Source organism: Falco cherrug, chromosome 5 (genome assembly GCF_023634085.1).
Source record: "Falco cherrug isolate bFalChe1 chromosome 5, bFalChe1.pri, whole genome shotgun sequence".
Classification (NCBI taxonomy): Eukaryota; Metazoa; Chordata; class Aves; order Falconiformes; family Falconidae; genus Falco; species Falco cherrug.
Genome location: NC_073701.1, coordinates 13,168,886 through 13,189,410, shown reverse-complemented (window position 1 = coordinate 13,189,410; position 20,525 = coordinate 13,168,886). Strand labels below are relative to the sequence as shown.

At 41.7% G+C, this 20,525-nt stretch overlaps 1 protein-coding gene and 1 pseudogene across 2 annotated transcripts in view; one reads left to right on the top strand and one right to left on the bottom strand.

Moving 5' to 3' along the window:
* Window positions 1-133, bottom strand: part of LOC102052012 (polycystin family receptor for egg jelly-like) — a 9,515-nt pseudogene extending 9,382 nt beyond the window's left edge. The window contains exon 1 of the transcript XR_008732339.1: window positions 83-133. The product of XR_008732339.1 is annotated as a polycystin family receptor for egg jelly-like (transcript). The remainder of the gene's footprint in view (window positions 1-82) is intronic.
* Window positions 99-20,525, top strand: TTC38 (tetratricopeptide repeat domain 38). Its single transcript, XM_055710601.1, has 14 exons — window positions 99-361; window positions 3,569-3,646; window positions 4,111-4,192; window positions 4,530-4,701; window positions 5,696-5,869; window positions 6,944-7,019; window positions 8,148-8,267; window positions 11,274-11,333; window positions 12,398-12,436; window positions 13,281-13,362; window positions 14,286-14,451; window positions 17,230-17,389; window positions 17,676-17,749; window positions 18,572-20,525. The coding sequence occupies exons 1-14, from the start codon at window positions 338-340 to the stop codon at window positions 18,663-18,665; spliced, it is 1,401 nt and encodes a 466-aa protein (XP_055566576.1). The 5' UTR covers window positions 99-337; the 3' UTR covers window positions 18,666-20,525.

Genomic DNA, 20,525 nt, shown 5'->3' with positions numbered 1-20,525 from the left:
GTGCAATAACGAATGCCAGATTCTTAAAGCTACGTCGTTGTTAGGGCGTTTTTGTCGTTTCCGGTTTTGCTGACAGGTATACCCAGCGCCACAAGAAAGAAGTCTTTCGGGGCCGAGGATCGACACCAAGCATAGCCGCCGGCAGCACCGCGGCCCCCGGCGGCTCGGGAGGGCAGGCAGGCGCTGCCAAGGGGCCGGGCGAGGCCCAGCGCTCCCCGCAGGCCCCGCCCGCTGGCGGCCCGGCCCCGCTGGCGGCCCGGCCCCGGCCCCGGCCCCGGCCCCGGCTCCGGCTCCTCCTGGGGCGGGGCCGCCGGCAGCGGAGCGGCTGCGGGGTCTCATGGCGCCGCTGAGGGACTGCCAGGTGAGGGCCGGCCTGAGGCGGAGCGGGACGGCGGGCGCCCTGCCTGGCCGCCCGGCCTGGCCCCGCCGCAGCGACCGAGCGCGGGGGCTGTGGCCGCTCTGCCCGTGGGCCCGGGCCCTGCCCCTGCCCCGCCCCTGCCCCTGCCGGGCGCCCAGGGCCGGCGGGTGCGCGCCCTTGCCGTTGGGCCGGCGGGCCGTTGGGCCGGCGGGCCGTTGGGCCGGCGGGCCGTTGGGCCGGCGGGCCGTTGGGCCGGCGGGCCGTTGGGCCGGCGGGCCGTTGGGCCGGCGGGCCGTTGGGCCGGCGGGCGGGGAGAGGGGCTGCTGGCGGCGCTGGGTCTGTGCAGGGAGAGGAGCCGAGCCGGCTGAGGCTGGCGGGAGGGCGCCACTGGCGGGGCTCCTGTTGTCGCTGGTCTCCTTCAGCCCGTTACCGGCCGGGTTTCAGGTGGGGTGAGGCTGCCGTTGGGGTTTGCAAATGGCGACGAGGCCTCGCAGCCTTCCCTTCGAGCGGGGAAGCCACCCCGTGCCTGCGCAGGCTGAGTAATTGCTGTGCTTTCTTCCCGCTGAAGGTGGTTCTCCCGGTTGCTCCTTTTGTTGTCGTTTTGTAGTTAATTAGGCAGGGGGAGGTAAAAAAAGAAGTCTTGAAGGTCTTCTCAGAGTGTCATAGGTTCATGAGCGCCAGAGCTCTGGAGAAACGGAGGACGTGCTACGAGCAGCCCTCAGGAAAAAAACAAACCCTACAGATAGTCACCGGATCTCGGGACTAAAGTCGTAGCAGGAGAATGGTCAGGGCTTTGTGGCGAGAAGCGGTTAGAAGAGCCACGGCGACGGCATTGTCTCCAAGACGCATCACAAAGAAGGTTCCGCACCTGGAACTGGCGAGGAGGATTATGGGAAATGAGCGTAACAGAACTCAATGGTCGCCATACTGTGAAGGGTAACTGGTAGTTTACCTTCTGGTGGTAACCCTCCGCTCTGAGTTTTACCTACTCGCTCTCCTTGTCCCGTGGGTTTCTTCAGTCACAGTGTGATCCCTGAGTACAGACACGCCCCAAGACGAGTGTTCCAAGCAGCCTGGGCAGGACTGCTTGTGTAGGGCCCAGAGGACAAGGGTTACTGGCTCTTCTGTGCTCCCAGTAGCTCTTTGGTGCTTGGTTGACAGCAATAATTGGGTTTGGAGCAGCTCTGGTATGTCTCTGAGGAGTCAGCAGCTGTTACAGCGTTAGTTCTCTGCAGCCCATTGTCCTGGCGTGCTAACAGGAGGAGCAGTGGCATAACGTGATGGGATGCATCCTCCTGCTGCCATCCTCCTGTTGCCAGAGTGGGAGTCTTGCAGTGAGCTGTGAGTTATGTGGGCTGTAGCCTTGGCAGAGCAGAGGCTTTCTAGAGTGGGTCGAAGCAGCATGTACCTCAACTAGATCAGCAGAGTCCTTAGTGATGGGTGCAGGCCTTCCTAACCCTTGGTCTGCTGTTTTGTTCAGATGCTTATGCACAGACCTTTTTGTTCCTATGAATCTTAGCATTGACAAGTCTCAGAACGGGATGACATTTTCTATTTGGCAAGTACCTTGAGCTGTTGTGCAAAATCGGCGGTGGCAAAGAGAGCTGCTTGAAATGGAGCTTGTTTCTGATGACTGGTGATGAAGGTGGTTCCTGGCCTCTTTTGCAGGGTACCTTGAAAGGCAGCAGGCCTTACCTCACTACCCTCCTGACTTTTCTCTTTGCGCTGTTTCTGGATGTAGTATGAATGGTGAAAAACCCGTGCAATTTTATCTTCAGGTCTAGCCTTTCAGGCTTGTAGTTTTGAACACTCTAGTGCTTGAGCCGTTGGAACGTGAGCCTTTAATCCAATCACAGTGGGAAAGTTTTAGGACATATTGACAAAGATGTCTTTGCCTGGTGACTTAAAATTTTTGACAGTTGGGTCATTAGAGCTCGGGAATACATTAAGTTGTGAAATGAGACACAAGCTGAATTCTTGCAGCATCCACAAGGACTAGTCCCCCATTAGGAGGAGTCTGAATTGGCTTGCCCCCGGTCTGTTTTTATGTGATGCTGTACATTCTGTGTGCTGGCATAAAAGTGATGTTGAAGTGATTGGGGCAGCTCCTCAAATGTGTGTATGCTTAAACAGAGATGTATATGGTGTGCTGAATGTAAATGTGCTTGAGAAGCTCACAGTCTTAGAAGCAGTGATGGATGCAGTGTAGGAATGCTGAGTGGAGAGTACTTAGTAGAAATAAACCCAAGCGTTGTTCTAAATACCTGAATAGGTTACCAAGGGAAGCACCTCGGCTTGTGAGATGACTGGCTTTGTGGTTGTGTGGCCATCCCGTGGGGGAGAAGAGGCCTGCAAGCCACAGGAGATGACATGCCTGTTTGCTGTAGGCACCCACATGAGCAAGTTAAGCATTTTGAAATAGGCATTGGATTTTTGATTTTGTCACCAGAGTTACTTAGGAGAGCAGTCATGGAGACAACCGTGGAACAGGGTGCTGTAGCTGCTGCAGCTTAATTCCACCATTGAGTGAACTGTGCGTCTGCCTAATGAACTCTTTTTGCTCTCCAGCAGTCAGCAAGGAGATGTGGCACCTTGGTCAGTGTTACGTAGCTTGTTAAGAAACTATGGCAGCCTGATTCTGTTTTGCCTTTTAGCTTTATCAAATGGCCATGTTCTTGCTTTTTGTAAGGCTTGTGTACCAATCTGTGGTCCAGCTTCTTTGTTGATTTAAGTCCAGTGGCCTGGTTAGTGGACTTGCTCTGCCAGGCTGTTTGGCCTGCAAGTTGCTTAAGGTGTTGATTTCAGTTATAAAAGAACGGGATTTTATTTAACCGTATCTCTACTTCACACGAGGTGTGTCTGCAGCAGTTGGGACTAGCCTGAAGGTGAGTTGTAGTGAATTAAGAATGGGTCTCATTAGGAGATGTGTAGCCCATCAAGACCTTCTGTTACACTTTGTAATTTTGTGCTCCTTTATTCCCACTGCTAGCCCCAACTAACTGAGTCTTCAGATGTAATACAACTGAACAAAAGGTTTGTGTGTCTGCCTGCATTGTCCTTTCAGCTTTTCTGTTTTTTTTCTTTTTCTTTTTTTTGTTTAAAAAGCATAGTTAAAGAAAATGTCAGAACACCATCAATTTGAGAATCTGTTGATGTAGTCTGGAAAACGAGTGTGTAAAATGGGCGGGTTTGTATCTGCTTATTGTGCAGGCCTGGCAGGATGCTGGACTTGTCCTGTCCACGACTAGCAATGAAGCCTGTAAGCTCTTCGATGCTGCGCTGACGCAGGTATGACCAGGGGGAAGTAAGAAAATGTGATTTGAAGGGACTTGTGCCTGAAACAACCTTTGCTGTAGCTGATGTTTAAATTTCTTATCAACTGGGAGAGCGTCCAAGTCAGGCTGCCACAGGACTTCAGCCATCAGCAGGCAGCAGAAAACCCTGGTGGCAGAGGGCTATGCCGGATGCTGCAGCTGCGAGGAAACCTCAGCCAGCATGCTCATCCTACCTGACACTGAAGAGGCAACCAGTCGATATAAACTGCGCAGAAGTCCAGTTCTGTTGGTGGCCAAACTATGTTAAAGAAGATAACAGCTTTTCTGTTTCCCTACTACGCAAACCCTATGTGAAGGCAATGTTTGTCTTTTAGTCATTTGCCTTGCTTACTTTTGAATTTTAAATGCCTGGGAGAACAGAAAGAAGCTCAATGTCATCAGGGATTCCTCGACCCTCTCTCTCTGTCTCTGTTACAGTACGCCACCTGGACCAGTAATGAGAGCCTTGGAGGTATTGAGGGATGTCTCTCCAAGTTAAAAGCAGCAGATCCTAATTTTAGTGAGTATAACCTTTAATTCCGAGCATGGAAAGTGCTGGATAATACTTGGTGTCGTGGTGTTTAACTTTGTTTATGCAAGGGGAAGGTGGTGGCTTACAGAATTCTGTAAAACTTCAGACTCTAGCAGGCTGGGATGATTTTGTGTGGTTTTTTCTTCTCTTCTGAAACCTTTTAAAATGGCTATCATGACAAGCCTCTAAGAACTTTAGGCTTATGAGACTTTTTGGACCCCTGTGTCTACAAGACAATCGTGCTTAAAATAAACAGCTCCCCTCATGTTTCTGTAGAGATGACTAATGCTGTACAGCTCAACCTGTAATGTGCTGTTTTCCGTAGCAATGGGACATGTCATTGCTAATGGTTTGGAGCTGATTGGCACTGGAAGTTCGGTGCGGCTCAGCAAAGAGCTGGACAGTGCGATGAGAACAATGATGACGCTTTCAATATCACAGCCACTGACTGAGCGGGAGAAGCTTCATGTAGCAGCGTTGGACATGTTTGCTAGTGGGTAAGTCCCCTGTCACCCCACTTAAATATCTGTGATGAGTTTTAGGTACCGCAGGTGGAAACAGTAGTAGGTCGTAGTGTTTCCTGACATTAGGTGACATGTAGCAAAGGATCAGGGTGAGGTGTCAGTGGTTGTTCTTGCATTTCTCTCTCCATACTGTAATCACCATGACTAGTTAGTGAACAGCACTGTAGGAGGGGAAATGCTCTATTGCCACCACTTCATATCATTAAGCACTCTGTGTTTTAAATATGTCATAGATCCATTAGTGGAAAATTTGGTTTAGAACTAGTAACCTAAATATTTGACTACAGTAGGGTCCAGTATATTATAACACAAACTGGGATTCATAGAAGTAAAGCTACAGACGTCCTGTCTGTTGTCTCCTTGTGTCAAAAATTATTTTCGTTTGAAAATAAAGGCATAACAAAGTGTCCAAAGTGCTGTAGAAACTCACTGTTCCATGTAATGTGATGAATTTATGTGCACTGCAGAAAGTATGGGCTAATGTTTCAGTTTCATGATTTCTTTGTCAGACAAGTATGGATTTACCTCCTCTATTTCTTAGCAAAAGGAAGGAGGAAGCTACTGAAGCTTAGTTGTTACTGTTTGTGTAATGCCCACTAGAGGATAGGGAAGGTGTCTTTGTGCATGTAAAGTTAGATTAATAATGGTAGGCCTCTGTAAAAACTCTTCAGCCCTGTAGAAGAATCTTCAGATTTATGGTTTGAGCTTGTTTCATTTTCCTTGTGTGTTTACAGTGACTTCTTGTGACCGAATGATGTTTCTTTCAAAGGTTTCCTGCAAGGTGCTCAGTGAAGATAATGCCATGCCATTATTACTTTAAAAAGACTAAGAAACGGCTTCAAGAGGAAAAAAAATGTCATTTGATGTTGAATTTTCTGTTTTTCAGAATAGCATGAGCTTAGAACTAACAGTAGAGGAAGGTATGTGTGCCTTCTCTCAGCAATCAACATAATTCTTTTATTTCTAGCCAGCTTCCAAAAGCTTGCAATCTATGGGAACAGATTCTGCAGAGCCACCCAACTGACCTGCTAGCCCTCAAATTTTCCCAGGACACTTACTTCTACCTGGGATATCACATACAGATGAGAGATTCTGTTGCCCGAGTTTATCCTTTCTGGACACCTGATATTCCACTAAGCAGGTAGGTCGTCCTTAATTTTGAAAATTGCCTTTTAGCTGGTGTGCAAGTACTTTGTGGTTTTGAAGTTCCAAAACATCTAAACAGGATCTGTTAGAAACAGGCAGGTAGACAAAATCAAGGGCGTAGAAGTAGATCAAACCTAACCACAGCTAGAACATCTCTCCTGTATCCCTGTTGACACTGTTTTTGAGGGTTATTTTGTGAGCGAACCGTGGCTCAATCAGTAAATTTTGCTGTCAGATACAGCACATGGCATATACCACAGAGGATAAAATCACGTCCTCACTGAGGGCAGTGGCAAAACTCCTTGGGACTTTTATGGGTCCAGTTTTTCACTTGGGGCTCACCTTGTGGGTGATGGAGCACATCAGTGGAAGGAAGAAAGGAGTTGTAATTTGGAATACCAAAGTGTAGTTCTAAAATAAAATTTTGGGATATACCATAACAGCTAGTGCAGCAAAGACTGACAGGAAGGCGGTGCTTTTAAAATTTTTTTAGTTCAGTCATGGAAGTTTCAGTTTCCCAAAATGACTGCATCAGGTGTATGTGTAAGAGCCTATAACATCCCTAATTTTCCTTTATGTTGGGCCTTTATGGCTTAATGGGCATGCTGTACAACCAGTTTTAAAGGGCCACTTCACATAAAAGTACTCTCCTATGATTTTGTGGAAAATGCACAGAACGCTATGCTCGTGTTGCCTTTGAGATAGATGCTCAGGTAGCTTTGGTGACAGCATTATCTTGCATCTAGCCTTCTAATTCTGCATCTTGCAGCTATTACGGAGATCAGTAGATTGTTCTGTGCAACTCTTAATTCTAGTTTATCCAAAGATGTAAATGCCGGTTCTCAAAACACAGTGTGCATCTCATTACTGTTTCCTATGCTGGTGTCTCTGGGCCTCTCATTTCCTCTCAGAACTAGCTAGCTGTTCTGTATTCAGCAAGCTGGAACCCTTGTTGTAACTTGCATTATAAGGACTGTTTTGAGTTAAATGCTGTTCCTAGTATGTTTTTCAGTCCTAGATTAAATCTAGTTCTAACTGGACGATGTGTTATTTTTCCCCTTTTGCTTAGCTACGTGAAAGGCTACTACTCTTTTGGACTCATGGAAACAAACTTTTTTGATCGTGCTGAGAAGGTTGCTCGTGAGGTAAACTGCTTGCTATGGGTGCTAAAAGGTTTTATAATTCTAAAACATGGTCCCTGTCTCTGAGCGGTGATTTGTGTGAATGCCATGAACTGACTCTGTCCATCATTCCAGTTGTTAGTAGAAAGCTCGACATGGAGAGGCTCACAGAGTTTCCTAAGAGGCTGTTGGTGACTGTTCCTTAGAAAGATTCCCACGTCTATGATATACCATGGCAGTTTCATCTTGACTGTATTTCCTTCGCTTACTTATGAGCGTGCCTTGTCAGATGGTGTCAGAACACCCCTATAAAATCCATATATTACCACATCTGCAGTTTCCTCCACATATAATAGGCTGTTTACTGCTGTTAAAGAATGTTGGATTGGTTTGAGGTAATCTGCTTTTGACAGTCCATTCTGTTTGGGTTCCCCCCTCCCTTTTTTTGCCAGATGCTTGTTTCTGTATTGTACACAGTGTTCCTGGGGATCAGTATTAGCCGTGCTGTTTCCTTTTGATGAAGATAGTAATGATACTTGACTTTCTCCAGTCCTCAGGATTATCCTTGTCCTGCAGAAGTCTCAGATACACTTAATCTCTAATGGGTGTTTTTCTCAGACTTGTTACATCATTTTGCTGACAGTGGCAACAAAGACTAAGCACTGCCATTTAACATTTGCTAGGTTAATGACTAACCTCCCAAAATGCCTAAAACCTGCTGGGAGGAGTTGGAGGAAGGAAGAGGAATTTGCTGAATACTCAGAGCTGACCACGTTCTTGAAGAAGAAATGATTACCTGCAAGGCACTATATCATGGAACATACTGTGCCTATGTATGCAATTCTTTCATGGCTGCTGTTGACACATGTTTGTGAAATAAAATGTTATTTGATAATCTTCATCAAAGCCTACATTTTAAAGTGTTTTGCAGGTGTTCATCTCTACACAGTAGAAGCTGGGAAGTGAAGTCAGTCAGTAAACATTGTCTTCCTTTTCTGTCCAAATCAAACTTCCTGGTTGTGGTTAGTTGGGATGGTCCAGGGATGTACTTAACCTGCAGCAAGTAGTCTTTTCTTTCTATATCAGCAGTGATAAATATTGCTATTTGCAAGTTCATAAGCTTCATCATGTTTTCTCTTTTTTAACTTGCAGGCTTTGGCTATAAATCAGACAGATGCATGGTCTGTTCATACTATAGCTCACATAAATGAAATGAAAGCAGACGTGAAGAAAGGGTTAGAATTTATGAAAGAAACAGAAACCAACTGGAAGGTAAACATTCTTGTAGCATCTCTGAAAAAGCTCCTTCTAGGTTTTCTTGGATCTCCTGCAGCCAAGTTCTTGATTCCTCTGCATGCAGTTCCTTCCTATCTGTGGACATGTTGCAGGCAATGAGAAGTTTACGTATTGGAAGAAACCATCACTTGAGGTGCTGTTGCTATCGATGTTACTTTTGAAGCAAGAGACAGGGAAAAATTGCGTATTATAAGGGGTATATACTGTAGACCACTGTTAAGTCATCATTGCTACAACTGCTGAGGTTACAAAAATGGTAAACATGCCTGTAGGCCAGGATTCATACAAAGGCTGTCCTCTCACACTGCCTTATTTTAGCTAGTGTGTGGTTTGTCTGTGTGTGTGTAGTTCCTTTTTCCTGGTGGAGCTGATTAGGTATTTTACATCTCATAAAGACATGGCCGTGGTGGTCAGGTGAAACAACAGATGTGAAAATTGTGATTTATTGCAATGTGATTTATATATATGTGATGTGTTGTGTGGTTATAAAAGTCAAATGACCAGTGCTATTTTCACAAGCTTTTTGCTTAGACTAAGATGGTCACTAAGAGTCAGTTGAGGAGCCTGACTAAATCTCTTCACAGGAACCTAACTGAGGTGTGAAATGCTATGGTCAAATGGAATGTTTTAGAAGACTCATAAAATACATGTTTGCTTCTGGATGGGGAAGGATTTTTAAAGGTCAACAGTAAAGAAAAGATAAATGATGCTTTGGTCTCTTTTCTCGTATACTGAAGTTGCTTTATATATCCAATATATTTGAGTATCTCTCAGAGTATTGAATAGGTTAATTAGGCTATCCTATGGTCCTTCGCTGTAAGTGAAGCTTAATTTTTATTTGTGTTGGACACCATGTGTTTTCCCAATGGTTAAGTATGTTCTGTTTAGAGCAGAAAGCTGTGACCTTTGAATTTGTTACAGCCCACATGAGTCTGTTTTAAGAGTCTTCTGAGCTGACCATTCCACCTCACCCAAAGAACAAGGCTGGATCATGGGACTAGAATGCCTTTTTGTTTTGCATGTGTTTAAATTTAGCATTCAGATACTGCTAGGAAGTGCAGACAGAAAGCCCTTGCTTGAGGTTCATATCTGTCATTTCCCAAAAAGCATTTTGTCCTTGAATATATTAGTTTTATTAAAACAGTGATGCAGGGGACTGACAGTTTAGGTGATGACTTAAAACCCCCAACAGGTGACTTTTGGATCGTTAAGCTCTGTTTCTTAAAATAATTGCGTGCCTCTGTAATTTATACCCTTTATCCAAATTAAAAAAAGTGCAAGATCAGTAAGTAGAACTGACTAATGTACCTTCATGCCTGCCCCAGAATAGTTAGGGTTTGTAGTAGCTGGCATTATCATAATGATAATGTGCATAATCACTTCCTTTGTGCAGTAGTTTTTATTGTAAACATCTTGAAGGTGAAGTGTTAAACTCTAAGCATATGAAAATAAGCAGGTCTCTCTAAGGGCTTTAATAGAAATGCTTGTATTTGGCCTGGTAATTTGAAATTTTTATTTCTTTTCTTTTAATGACCAGGATCATCTATCTGTACTGCCACAGTATTCAGTCTCCTTCTGTTGTTTGTAATTAATCTTCCTCCTTTGCAGTTAGAGAAGCAAAGATTTTGTACCAGTTTTTTTACAGAGTACTTTATTTTGTTTGTTCCTCCACCTCCCAGAGAAAAATCAGATGCCGTTTGTTTTTTATGTATATTTCAGCACAAAATCAAAAGGGGCAAAATTATCTTACTGGGAGGGACCTCTCTGCCAGTGCTGTTTGTTATTAAATGGCAATGTTTTTTCTCCTGAGCTGTTGTGGTGAGTTTCCATAGCCTGCTTTTATTTAGTTAGCTACAAGCCCACTTCTCCTTTAGCAATTTAATCTCATTCAGAACTCAAAATCAGCAGCATCAAAAAGGTCCTGTTTTATTTAGTGAGGTAATGGCATGTCCTTGTTTGTATGACATCTGGAATGACAGTAAATGATATTATCAAGTTTACGTCAAGCACTTAATTAATACTTCAATTGCTGGGGTTTGGTTTGTGATTTAATATTAACTAAGTAAAGATTACCAGAATGTTTATCTTGGCACCATAAAGCTTGGACATTCACTGGGAACCTTTGTGCTTTCTGAAAGTGGGTGTTAACAGTTGTCACCATGAAAATGGAGATGCTTTTTCCACTTGTGAGAACAAAAAGTTTAAGTACAGCCCTGGGAGGGAATGGGAGGAGAGGGGTGAACCTTTCTGGTACTTCAGATTTCACCAAAGGCCCACCGAACCTGTATTCCTGTTTTGTCTATTCTCATTGCATTCACAAAAATGAACTGCAATGACATTGTCTTGAAGTGCAGGCTAGGGAAGAGTATTGGACGTTCTGGAGCCTGCTGAAAAGGGCAATGCAAAGTCTGTGTAGTCCAGCAAATGATAATCTCATCTGGTGAGCTGCCAATGTGTTTGGTATCTAGTGCAGGTTCTGCAGTCTGTAGTGAAGCATGTGTTTAACTGATTCCTCTCGGTCTGAGATAGATGTCCAGGTGGGTGGGATGAATGGCCCTCATAAGGTGGGTATCTCTCTCCAGTCTCTGTCCAGGTTACTTTAGACAAGATGCCTAAATTTTAGATGAGATAAATCTTACTCATTACAGATGTGGGTTTTTTTCTCTAAGGAAAAATAAGTGCTGCAGAAGGGTGAATTCTGAAACAGATATCCAAGTGAAATTCTTCTCTGGAAAGTGACATGGGGGAAACCTTGTTTTTAAGGTGTCTCCCTGAATAGCTGCAAGGACAAATGTATCAAGTGAAAAAGCATCTTGGCCAGCTGATTTAAAATTCTTCTGTCCCTTCTGTCCCTTAAAGTCCCTTCTGTCTCATGAAATACTCAGTTTACTGAAGAAGGAAACAGAAATCTGATTAGATATGTTTAAATGGGAAGTTATTTTGTAAATTATATTTTCTCTTTTTTTTTTTTTTTTCTTCCAGAACAGTGACATGCTTGCTTGCCATAATTACTGGCACTGGGCTTTATACTTTATTGAAAAGGTATGAGATATTTTCATACAGGTGTTTTATGTCCCAAATACATAATTTCTCTAATGCTATTTAAAAGGTAGACCACATATTTGTAGGGTTTTTTTCAGCTGTTTAAAGGGATGTTTTTATAAAATAACACAGTGCCATTTTCACAAGCTAGTCCTTTGTTAAAGTTGTTTTGAAAAGTTTCAATTCCATTGGTCAAGGTTCCCGGATCTTTGTTAGGATGTTGAAAAATTGCTGTGAGATTATTACGCATTTGAAGATCAGATGGTCTCACTAATTACACTTGGCACAGTTATTTAGATAGAAAGATGAACTTGAATCTCTAGTTTTCAGACAAAAATTAGACAAAATTCTCTTCAAATTCAGTAAGAGGAAATAAGTTTCGTTACCAATGGTATTAATTATTAAGGTTTCTAATTCTTATTATTAAGAACCCTTTGAAAATGGTTGCAATTTTACCCAACCTGTCAGGTTACAGCACTGAGTTTTCTTGGATTTAATAACGCTTTAGCACTTGTGTGGTTCAGTTCAATAGGGTTACAAACGTGACATCATTGAGAAGGCAGTGTACTTTGGTCAGAAAGCAGAGTGACTTGCTTGTGTGCAGTATTGTTAACATAGAAGGAGTGTAATTCTTGATAGCAGTCTAAATAGCTTGTTTATTTTGCCACCTTCTACCTATACAACTTTTTTGTAGCCTGCTTAAAGTGATTTTTCTTCCTACCTCTTTGCGTACACCGTGGGATGCACTAATTTTTGCCAAAATCTCTGAAAGGAACGTTAGAGTGAGAGGTAATACCTTGTCTTTCTCCTTCATGTGTAACTTTTACCAGTATTGGTACCTATTATTAAATGAAACCTAAACATAGTGATTGTTTTGCTTAGCAAATCCTGCTTTGTCTTAGTAGACTCCTTTCTTTTAATACTTCAAGGTTTCTTTGACATAGTTTGTTTGATCAAGTCATGAGGCAGTTGTGAAGTAATATTATGACATCTATTAATTAACACATATGCCTTTGGTTACTGTATCTGAATGTTAATCACACAGTCCTCGTTTGCCTTTACAGGGTGAATATGAGGCTGCTTTGACAATTTATGACAATCACGTGAGTAAGGGCCTTTTTTTCTTTACTGAGAACATGCTTAAGTCCATGAAATGTGCTTTCTTCCTTCTGTATGAGACTGGAAGCTATTACAGTGTGCCATATATGTATTATTTACATCTGTTACAGATTTTTAGGGAAACTTTCTCAACAGTTTTGGGTAAAATACCCAAAAGACTAGCATCTTATATAGTTCAGGTGTTTGTTACACTTGTGCTTGAAAGAGCTACAATGGCACTGTTGGTAGTGTTTTCCATTGTAAAGGTGTTTCTTACTGATGCTTTTTAAAAGGATGTAAAATAATTTTCCTATAAAGTCAAATTACCTTTACAAAGAAGTGATTTTGCATGTTAGGTACTAGGTCAACAGAAGCCTGTCTTTTTATGCTGAGTTAACTTACTATAGTTCTTTACTGTCTGGATTTCAGAACAATCTTTGTGAATAAGCAATATCAAATTAGATAGGATAACGTATCTTTGTAAGGATTATACAAATAATGCAGGCATTAAGAAAGCTTCAGGGCAGGCTCCTATCTACTAACCTTGGCAAAGTGAAGTAATGTGTATGGCACTATTTTGGAAAAAATAAAATACCTTGGTGACTCTCCATACTTCCTCAGTTTAAGTTCATAACAGGAAAAATAACATAAATGAAGCAATAGAAGTGTTTGTCATTGCAAATTGCTGTATTCAGGAAAGATGCCATTAGGGCTATTGGAAAACAGGTATTTTTGAATGATAAATTTGAATGATAAAATTAATTCTGTACTGTGGAAATAAGTTTGATTATCTGAAGAAGTTCCCACTAGCACATCAGTTGGGTAGCTTATGAATTCCTGTGATTACAGATTGCTCCCCGGTGTCTGTCAAGTGGAAGCATGCTGGACGTGGTAGATAACTGTTCAATGTTGTACAGGCTTCGCCTGGAAGGTAAGATATCCACTTGCCATTCTTTTTTAAAACTGTAAGGGGAACCGTTTTCTTTTTTCCTCCCCCTTTCCCCTGCCTTGCATGTTGAAGCATTTAAATATACTTACAGAGCAAGTTTGGTCAGTGTTACAGAGGAAATCTTCTGTTACAAAAGAAAATTCTGCTCTTGAGAAAAACCTCAATGTGAAATTCATAATAATGGCCATAACCTTTATTCTTCCCAAGAGCTGTGGGGTTTTTTCCATGCCAGTATGGTATTTCATTCAGCTCAGGGCTAGCATAGGTCACATATTTCCTTTTTGGCAAATTCACTTCTATTGTCCCTAGAGATCTGAGGCTGAACAATCAAGTACATAAGCCTCTCAAAAGCTGTAGAGCTTTCTTAAAGTAAATTTCAAGTGAGGTACTTAACTTTCTGGTTTAGTACTGATTGAAATAGCTGGTACATGTATATTAGCCTCTGGCTTTTGTGTGCTCTGGTAACTCAGTGGCGTTTCTCCCGAACTTCTTTAAGCTAGTGTTTATCCACTCGAGTTCATGAAGGGGAAGGGCAACAGACAGACATTATTTTCAGTTTTCTGCTAAAACACTAATGATGCATTGAATTTATATACGAAATCCATCTTTACAGTCTGTGTTTTGATTGCTACATTGTGATCGTCATCTCCAAGAAGGCATAAGCAATCTTGTAATAGAGCCAGAACCTCACATAATGCAATCTAGATTGGTGATAAATCACTGACAGTAAACTCTGCCCAGATACGGCAGGCTGCAGCTGAGTATTACTGTATAAATTTTGCCACATCAGGGAATGTTTTCTTAAGTTTAGTAGGAATGTTGTTTATGGTGGGTGACTGAAAGTATATTGCAAAGTCATGCTTTTCCATGTGGTATTTTATTGAGAAAAATGTTTTTACTTTTAGGTGTAGAGCTTGGAGACAGGTGGAACAATACTCTCAAGCTTACAAAGAAGCACACCAAAGATCACGTTCTTCTGTTCAATGATGTGCACATCTTGATGTCCTCACTTGGAGCCAAAGACCACAAGACCACTGATGAGCTTTTAACAACTCTTCAGGAACTTGCCAAGTAAGCCAGTGAATTAAAGTATTCAAGAAATATTTTGTCCTTTGAACTTCAAGGTGATGTCGTCTCTGGCTTGCCAAAGCACTACAACTCGCTCTTCTTTGCTTTAGCATGTCACTGGGACATGCCTGGTTTAAGCAGACCAATCTGCAGTTAGGAGATTCCTGTAATTACTTATTTTGTGAGTTAATGTCTAGGGAGGTTTCTAATCTTGTCCGGCAGAAATCTCTTGATGTCGTGGACACCAGCTGAACAGTTGCTGTATATTTTCTTTCAATGGGTCCTCACTAAGCTATGTTACGTACAGTGAATAAAATATTTCACTTGTATGTTAGTAAGGGCATTCTACAATATATGTCAGCTATCTATGGTGGTTCTTTTTTGCTCTGGATTAAAAGATTCTTTAACAATAGAGCATTAGTTGGTACTGATATTCTAATAGCTACTGTTTGATGCATTGTGAAGTACCTCTGCAGGAAATTGAATTTCAAATACTAAAGTAGTAATAGAGAATATATTGTGCTTTCAAATTTAATTACTTGAAAAATTTGAATATTTAAGTATTTCATCTAAACGGTGTGAGGGGTTGTGTTCCATTATGTGTTAAAAAACTGTAACTTGCCTTGATTTTTTGAAGAGGTTGATATATAGGTGCTTTAAACACAATTTCTCCCCCTCCCCCACTCTGTGTTTCCTCTGTTTCAGCATCTATTGCTTCCCTTGCCTTAAAAAATAAGGAAGGAGAACCTGAAATTGCCACTTATTTGTTCCTGACTATAATACCCCTCAATCAAAAATAATAAAAAAATAAATGTAACTTTCAAGAATACTTACAAAAACAAGTAACTGTCAAATCAAGCCTAAGCATGTCTGATTTGACTACAGTAGGAAATGGCGAATGTCTTTTGTAGAAGTATACGTAAGTATGTAGAAAGTATGTAAAACCGCACAGGCACACCACTTCAGGGAAGCTTTAATGAACATATGCTAGTTACCCTTTCAGCTGGTGCTTCCTTTTGCCTCTGTGTTCAGCCTTTCCCAGGAATACAACTGCACATTTTCTGCTGTGACGTATTACAAAGCTTGATTTTATTAGACTGTGAGATAAAGGGATTGTATTAATGATTGGATTAATGGATTAATTTATGTGTATCACAAATACGTAATAGCTAAATGATACCCAAGATGTGTTCTGTACGTGTTAAAAAAGCAGGCATAAAACTTTGGCACAAACAACAGTCATTCTTGGCTTTTCATTACTATTTTTCCCTAGGCTTTGCAATTTAAAGTCGACAGAAGTAGGGTTTTTTTTGGATAAGTATTCCATGGCATGCTCTGGTGGTTGGTATCACATGCTTATTTGCATGGATGGAAATGTTAGTTAATGCAGGGGTTATGTTGTTTGTCATGAATCGATAGTTCAGATCAGTTGCAAGAGGAAGGAAAAAAACCCCACCCTAACCAGTCTTCCATCTCTGTGCATTTTCTCAGAGAGCTGGAACAAACATTTAAATGAAGAATTGTTTCATCATTTTCATCATTAACTACTTCAGACAACTTAAAATGCACATCTGTTGTTGTCTTCTAACTTTCCAGGATGCCTTATTTTGTTTAAGGAATGGTAAACACATAGGGCAACGCTGCATATGGAAAAATCAACATTGACCTAGCGGAAGTAACAGGAAATTTGTAATACTGACTCAAGGAGAGCACAGGGTATGCTCTGTGTTTGGTAAATTTAAGGTACTAGTGTGACTCAGCTGTCGTTGCACACACTCAAACAGAAGCCAGTGATTAAGGCTCCTCAATGTTAAAAATTTCATTGGAAAATTTACAGGAAAAATCCATTTTAAAAAACAGATGGAATTTATAGTATTCAACTGTGCATTGTCTTCTCAGTAATTTATAGTGCTTGGGATAGAAAGCCCTCCTCTCCTCACATTGCCAGCCAAGCTTTTGGCACTGAAGTGGCACTACCTCCGAGGCCTGATTGCTGTCAGCTTCTCCTGTAGCAGTAGAAAACCACAATTCCACATGATCCTGTGCAAGTATTGCCTATAGACCAAAGGGCTACAGTTTGGTTACTTGTATTTTTACTTTTTTTAAAATGCTGGCAAGAATACCTGCTGGAATGTATATGTTCTTCTGCAGGCATATAGTTATGCTATATGGCTCTTGCACTCTTAGATGGGTTAGGATGCAAGCGCTAAAAAAGAGAAGAGAGGAAAAAAAAAAAAGAGCTAGCTAAAATCCATTGGTGTTTGTGGGCTTAAAAGCAGTCTGTTGTGGTTAGAATAAAAGAGCAGACTTGAAGATCTGTCATTGGGAATGGGGTTTACATGACAAAGGTGGTGAGGCACTGCGCTGTGTGGGGAGCTGTTTTGCAAGTTTCTTGTTTAGAGCCGTTTGCGAAGACTGGTTGCCACTTTTGGCAGAGGGGAGGACAGTCAACTCGCAGTAGGATGTTCTGGTGAGATCATCAGAAGAGAAACAGTGCAGTCGTCTCACTTTTCTAGCCGAAACTGTTCATTGCAAAGGCAGGAGGCGTTGGGCTTGTGCCTTTTGTGGATATATGCAGAAGAATGAAAACTGATTGATTGATGGGTAACAAAAAGGTGAAAGTGATATAACCTCACCAAAAGGTATTGTCTAAATAAAGTACTTGAAACATCAGGCTTTGTATGGTGAAGAAATACTCTGTCTGCGGGCAATGACAGCCTGGCACTGAAACACACATATTTATAATGACGTATGGGAGCTAACTGTTCTCTCATTCTACAGAGCACCTTGTGAAGACCATGAGCTTTCCTTGGCTCCTAGTTTGGGGTTGCCACTGTGCCAGGCTTTTGTAGAGTTTGAAAATGGAAATTGCGACAAAGCTGTAGACCTGCTGTACCCAATCCGTTATCAACTAATCCAGCTAGGAGGCAGTAACGCTCAGGTAAAGGAGATCAGTAAAAGACTTTTTGATGCAACTTAATCCTCTTTCAGTAGCTTTCATTAGGCACTTACATTATTAAAAACATTTCATTCTTAGAAAGTGAAAAGCTAAACTGTGCTTGTGACTGAATCCTGTTTGCCAGCACTTATTAGCAGTGTTAGCTGTTTAATTTTTCTTTTCAATATGTTTCCTTCCTCAGGGATTTTAATGATTTAGTAAATGAGACATTGTAACCAGCAGTACTTTATAGTTACTGAACACTATTTTTGCCGACTTTTTTTTTCAGAGAGATGTTTTCAGCCAATTACTGATTCATGCTGCTTTAAATTCTAAATCACAAGCCAAACAAAACCTTGCAAGGTGAGTATTTTTCCTGATAAATACTTGGGGAAGTAAGACTGTTACTAAAAGTAAGAAGTAGCAAGTGTACTGAAACTGAGAAATTAAAACTAAAATTATATGGCAGCATTTGTGTTAAATGTAGCAACATTTAACTAGGATAAAAAGTATAATAGCTCCCAATTCTGAAAATACACTCTTGCGGTCTGGATGAATGATCTGTGTTTGTTCAAGGGTGGTTGACTTTCAGATGGTTCTGTCTTAAAATGTGGCCTCCTTCATGTTGATCAGTGTGCTTAATGGACTGCTAAACTTTTGTGAACTGCTGAAAATCAAATTGCCCTAATGATGACATCTGCTTTATTGGGAAATAAGATTTGTGGAGTTTGGTATGTGAGCTTTCCTTAGTAGAAGTCACAAGAACCTTGTTTGGTAGAAATTGTAGCTGTCGCTTATTCGCCCGTATTGAATTCTGTTGAAATGTATGGACTGGGTCTGCCTGTGCACTTAAAAGAATGGATCCCTGGGACAGTATGAAGCCTTACGTGTTCCCCTCCTGAGGTGTCTTTAAAACATAAAAATTAAATACAATATCAAAATGCTTCTTCTGTGCGCTCTGGTCTCTGGGTGCTCATTTTCAGTCTCTTTCAGTGCTGAAACCACCACTGTTCTGCCTAAATTTACTGCCAAGGTCAAATGTTTCTGATAAGAGAAACCTGCACCTGAAGAGCAGGTCTTTATGTACCATTTTTCTCCACCAGGATACTGCTGGTGATCTTACAGGAAAACTGATGTTGTATTCATGGCCTTCCCATTTCTCTCTTACCTCTTCTCCTTTCTCAGGTGCCTCCTGAGAGAACGTGATGTGATGAGACCAAATTCACCGATGACGGAGCGACTTATTAGGAAGGCAGCAGCCGTTCATTCGATGGCATAAGCCTTTCTTCTGTGCTTCAGCTGAAATAGCAATAAGCTTACCAATTAAGTCTGGGTGCAGGGAGAGGAAGGGTGCTGTGCTGTAAACCATGCTAGAGGTTCAGGGTAGGTAAGAGTACCCTGTGAGTCAAGAGATCTGACTATGATTCCCTTTAAAAAAAAATACACAGCTGTTGCATTTCAGGAGGCTGTATCTGAGATGATTCCACAAGGAAAGAAGATGATAACCTGCTGTTAATGCACAGCTTTCTGAAGCGTCCTGGGATGCTGCTTTTCTGGTGTATTTTCCTGAAAGTTCCCTCTGACCCTGATCATATACAGTAACAGTGCCTGAATTTCAGTCATTCATTGGCCCTATTTGTTACTTTGTTAATGTTAACTGCTCAGGTAATTCAAATGGACCTTTTAAACACAGCTAATAGGAAAGTATGGGGCCAGAGCCAATACAGGCTCAAACTGAATTCTGTATCAAACTTCCAGTCCATTCAGGCACAAGTCACAGACTCTGGCATTACAGATCTGTCTGCATTCAAGATCTTTTTCTAGGTGCGTATTTTTAAACACTCTCATGAAATGTAAACTCTTCCCTTACAATATAGCACCTCAGAGCTTTCTGAAATTACTATGTGAATGAAACTAGACAAGATGGATATAGCTAACTGTGACTATACTAACACAAGTACTCCATTGGCACTTTAAATCTTTCATAAAAAACCCTGCATTTCACCTAGAACAGTACCTTTCAGAGAGTCACCAGTTTGGACTGGTGTCTTTGTGCTTTCCTGAGTATTTGGAAAGTCAGGTCTTATTACCATCTCAATAGCATGAGTCCTTACATGTTAGCAGAGTTTTTAAAATCAGTGTTAAAGCACACACTTTATCTCAGAGCAGGTGAAGACTGGAAGGGAGCTTCTGCCACAGAAAGAGCTAAGGGGAACTGACACAAAGCTTTGTCCCACCAGCGCAAGTGATGTGACAACCTTTGGTGCTGCAGATATGAGCCATGTACCTCTGTGAAGTTCTGATGCCTCTGTATTCCAGAAGCATAACAGAGCTAACGGGTTGTCTTGCAGCAGGAATCCATAAATCCCTTAAGAAGGGAAAGATGGTATTTCAAACCAAAATCGAACTAATGAATGCCACCTCTTTTTTTTTTTTCCCTGGATAGAAATCCCATACTCTTCAACTGCCCAAGTTTTGGCTTTGTATTGCCAGCTGCAAGCTCTCCTGGACACACATGCACCTGCTCCTCTTTCCTGTCCAGCTTGGGCTCTTCCCCACCCCACAGCAGCCCCATCCCACATAGTTTCCTTTTGACATAAAAAAGCACTTTTGTAGCTGCCCTTGCACTGCTGCTGGAGTTCCTGCTTAGAGGAATAAGACACAGAAGAGCCTTGCTGTCACCCTTCTTCTCCCAGCCCTCACCTGAGGAAAAAAGTTTATTTTTAAATCGATGGTAATTAGTAAAAGCAGATAAGGGTATCGCATCCTTGCCTCCAGTCTTTTGAATCCTGCAGACAGTTGTAGTTCCCTGTTCTTCAGCTTTGTCTGTCCAGCCATGACTGTGATTGACTCACTCTGTGCTAAAGTTATACTAGATCTTTACTATTGGTTTTGATCAGTGCATTTCAAGCAATGACTTCAAATGGATAATGTTTTTACTCAAGGAATATAACAAATCTTACTAAGGAACAAAAGCCTGAGAAATCTGCTGGCTGTTTATGAAGTGTGTGGTTTATATGATCCATTGCTACATAAATTTAAGAATGACATTTGTAGTGCTTCTGATACAATGTGACTGAGAACTTTGCTTCGCATCAATAAATTCAAAGATGTGCTCGGCTGAGCAGCAAGTATATGA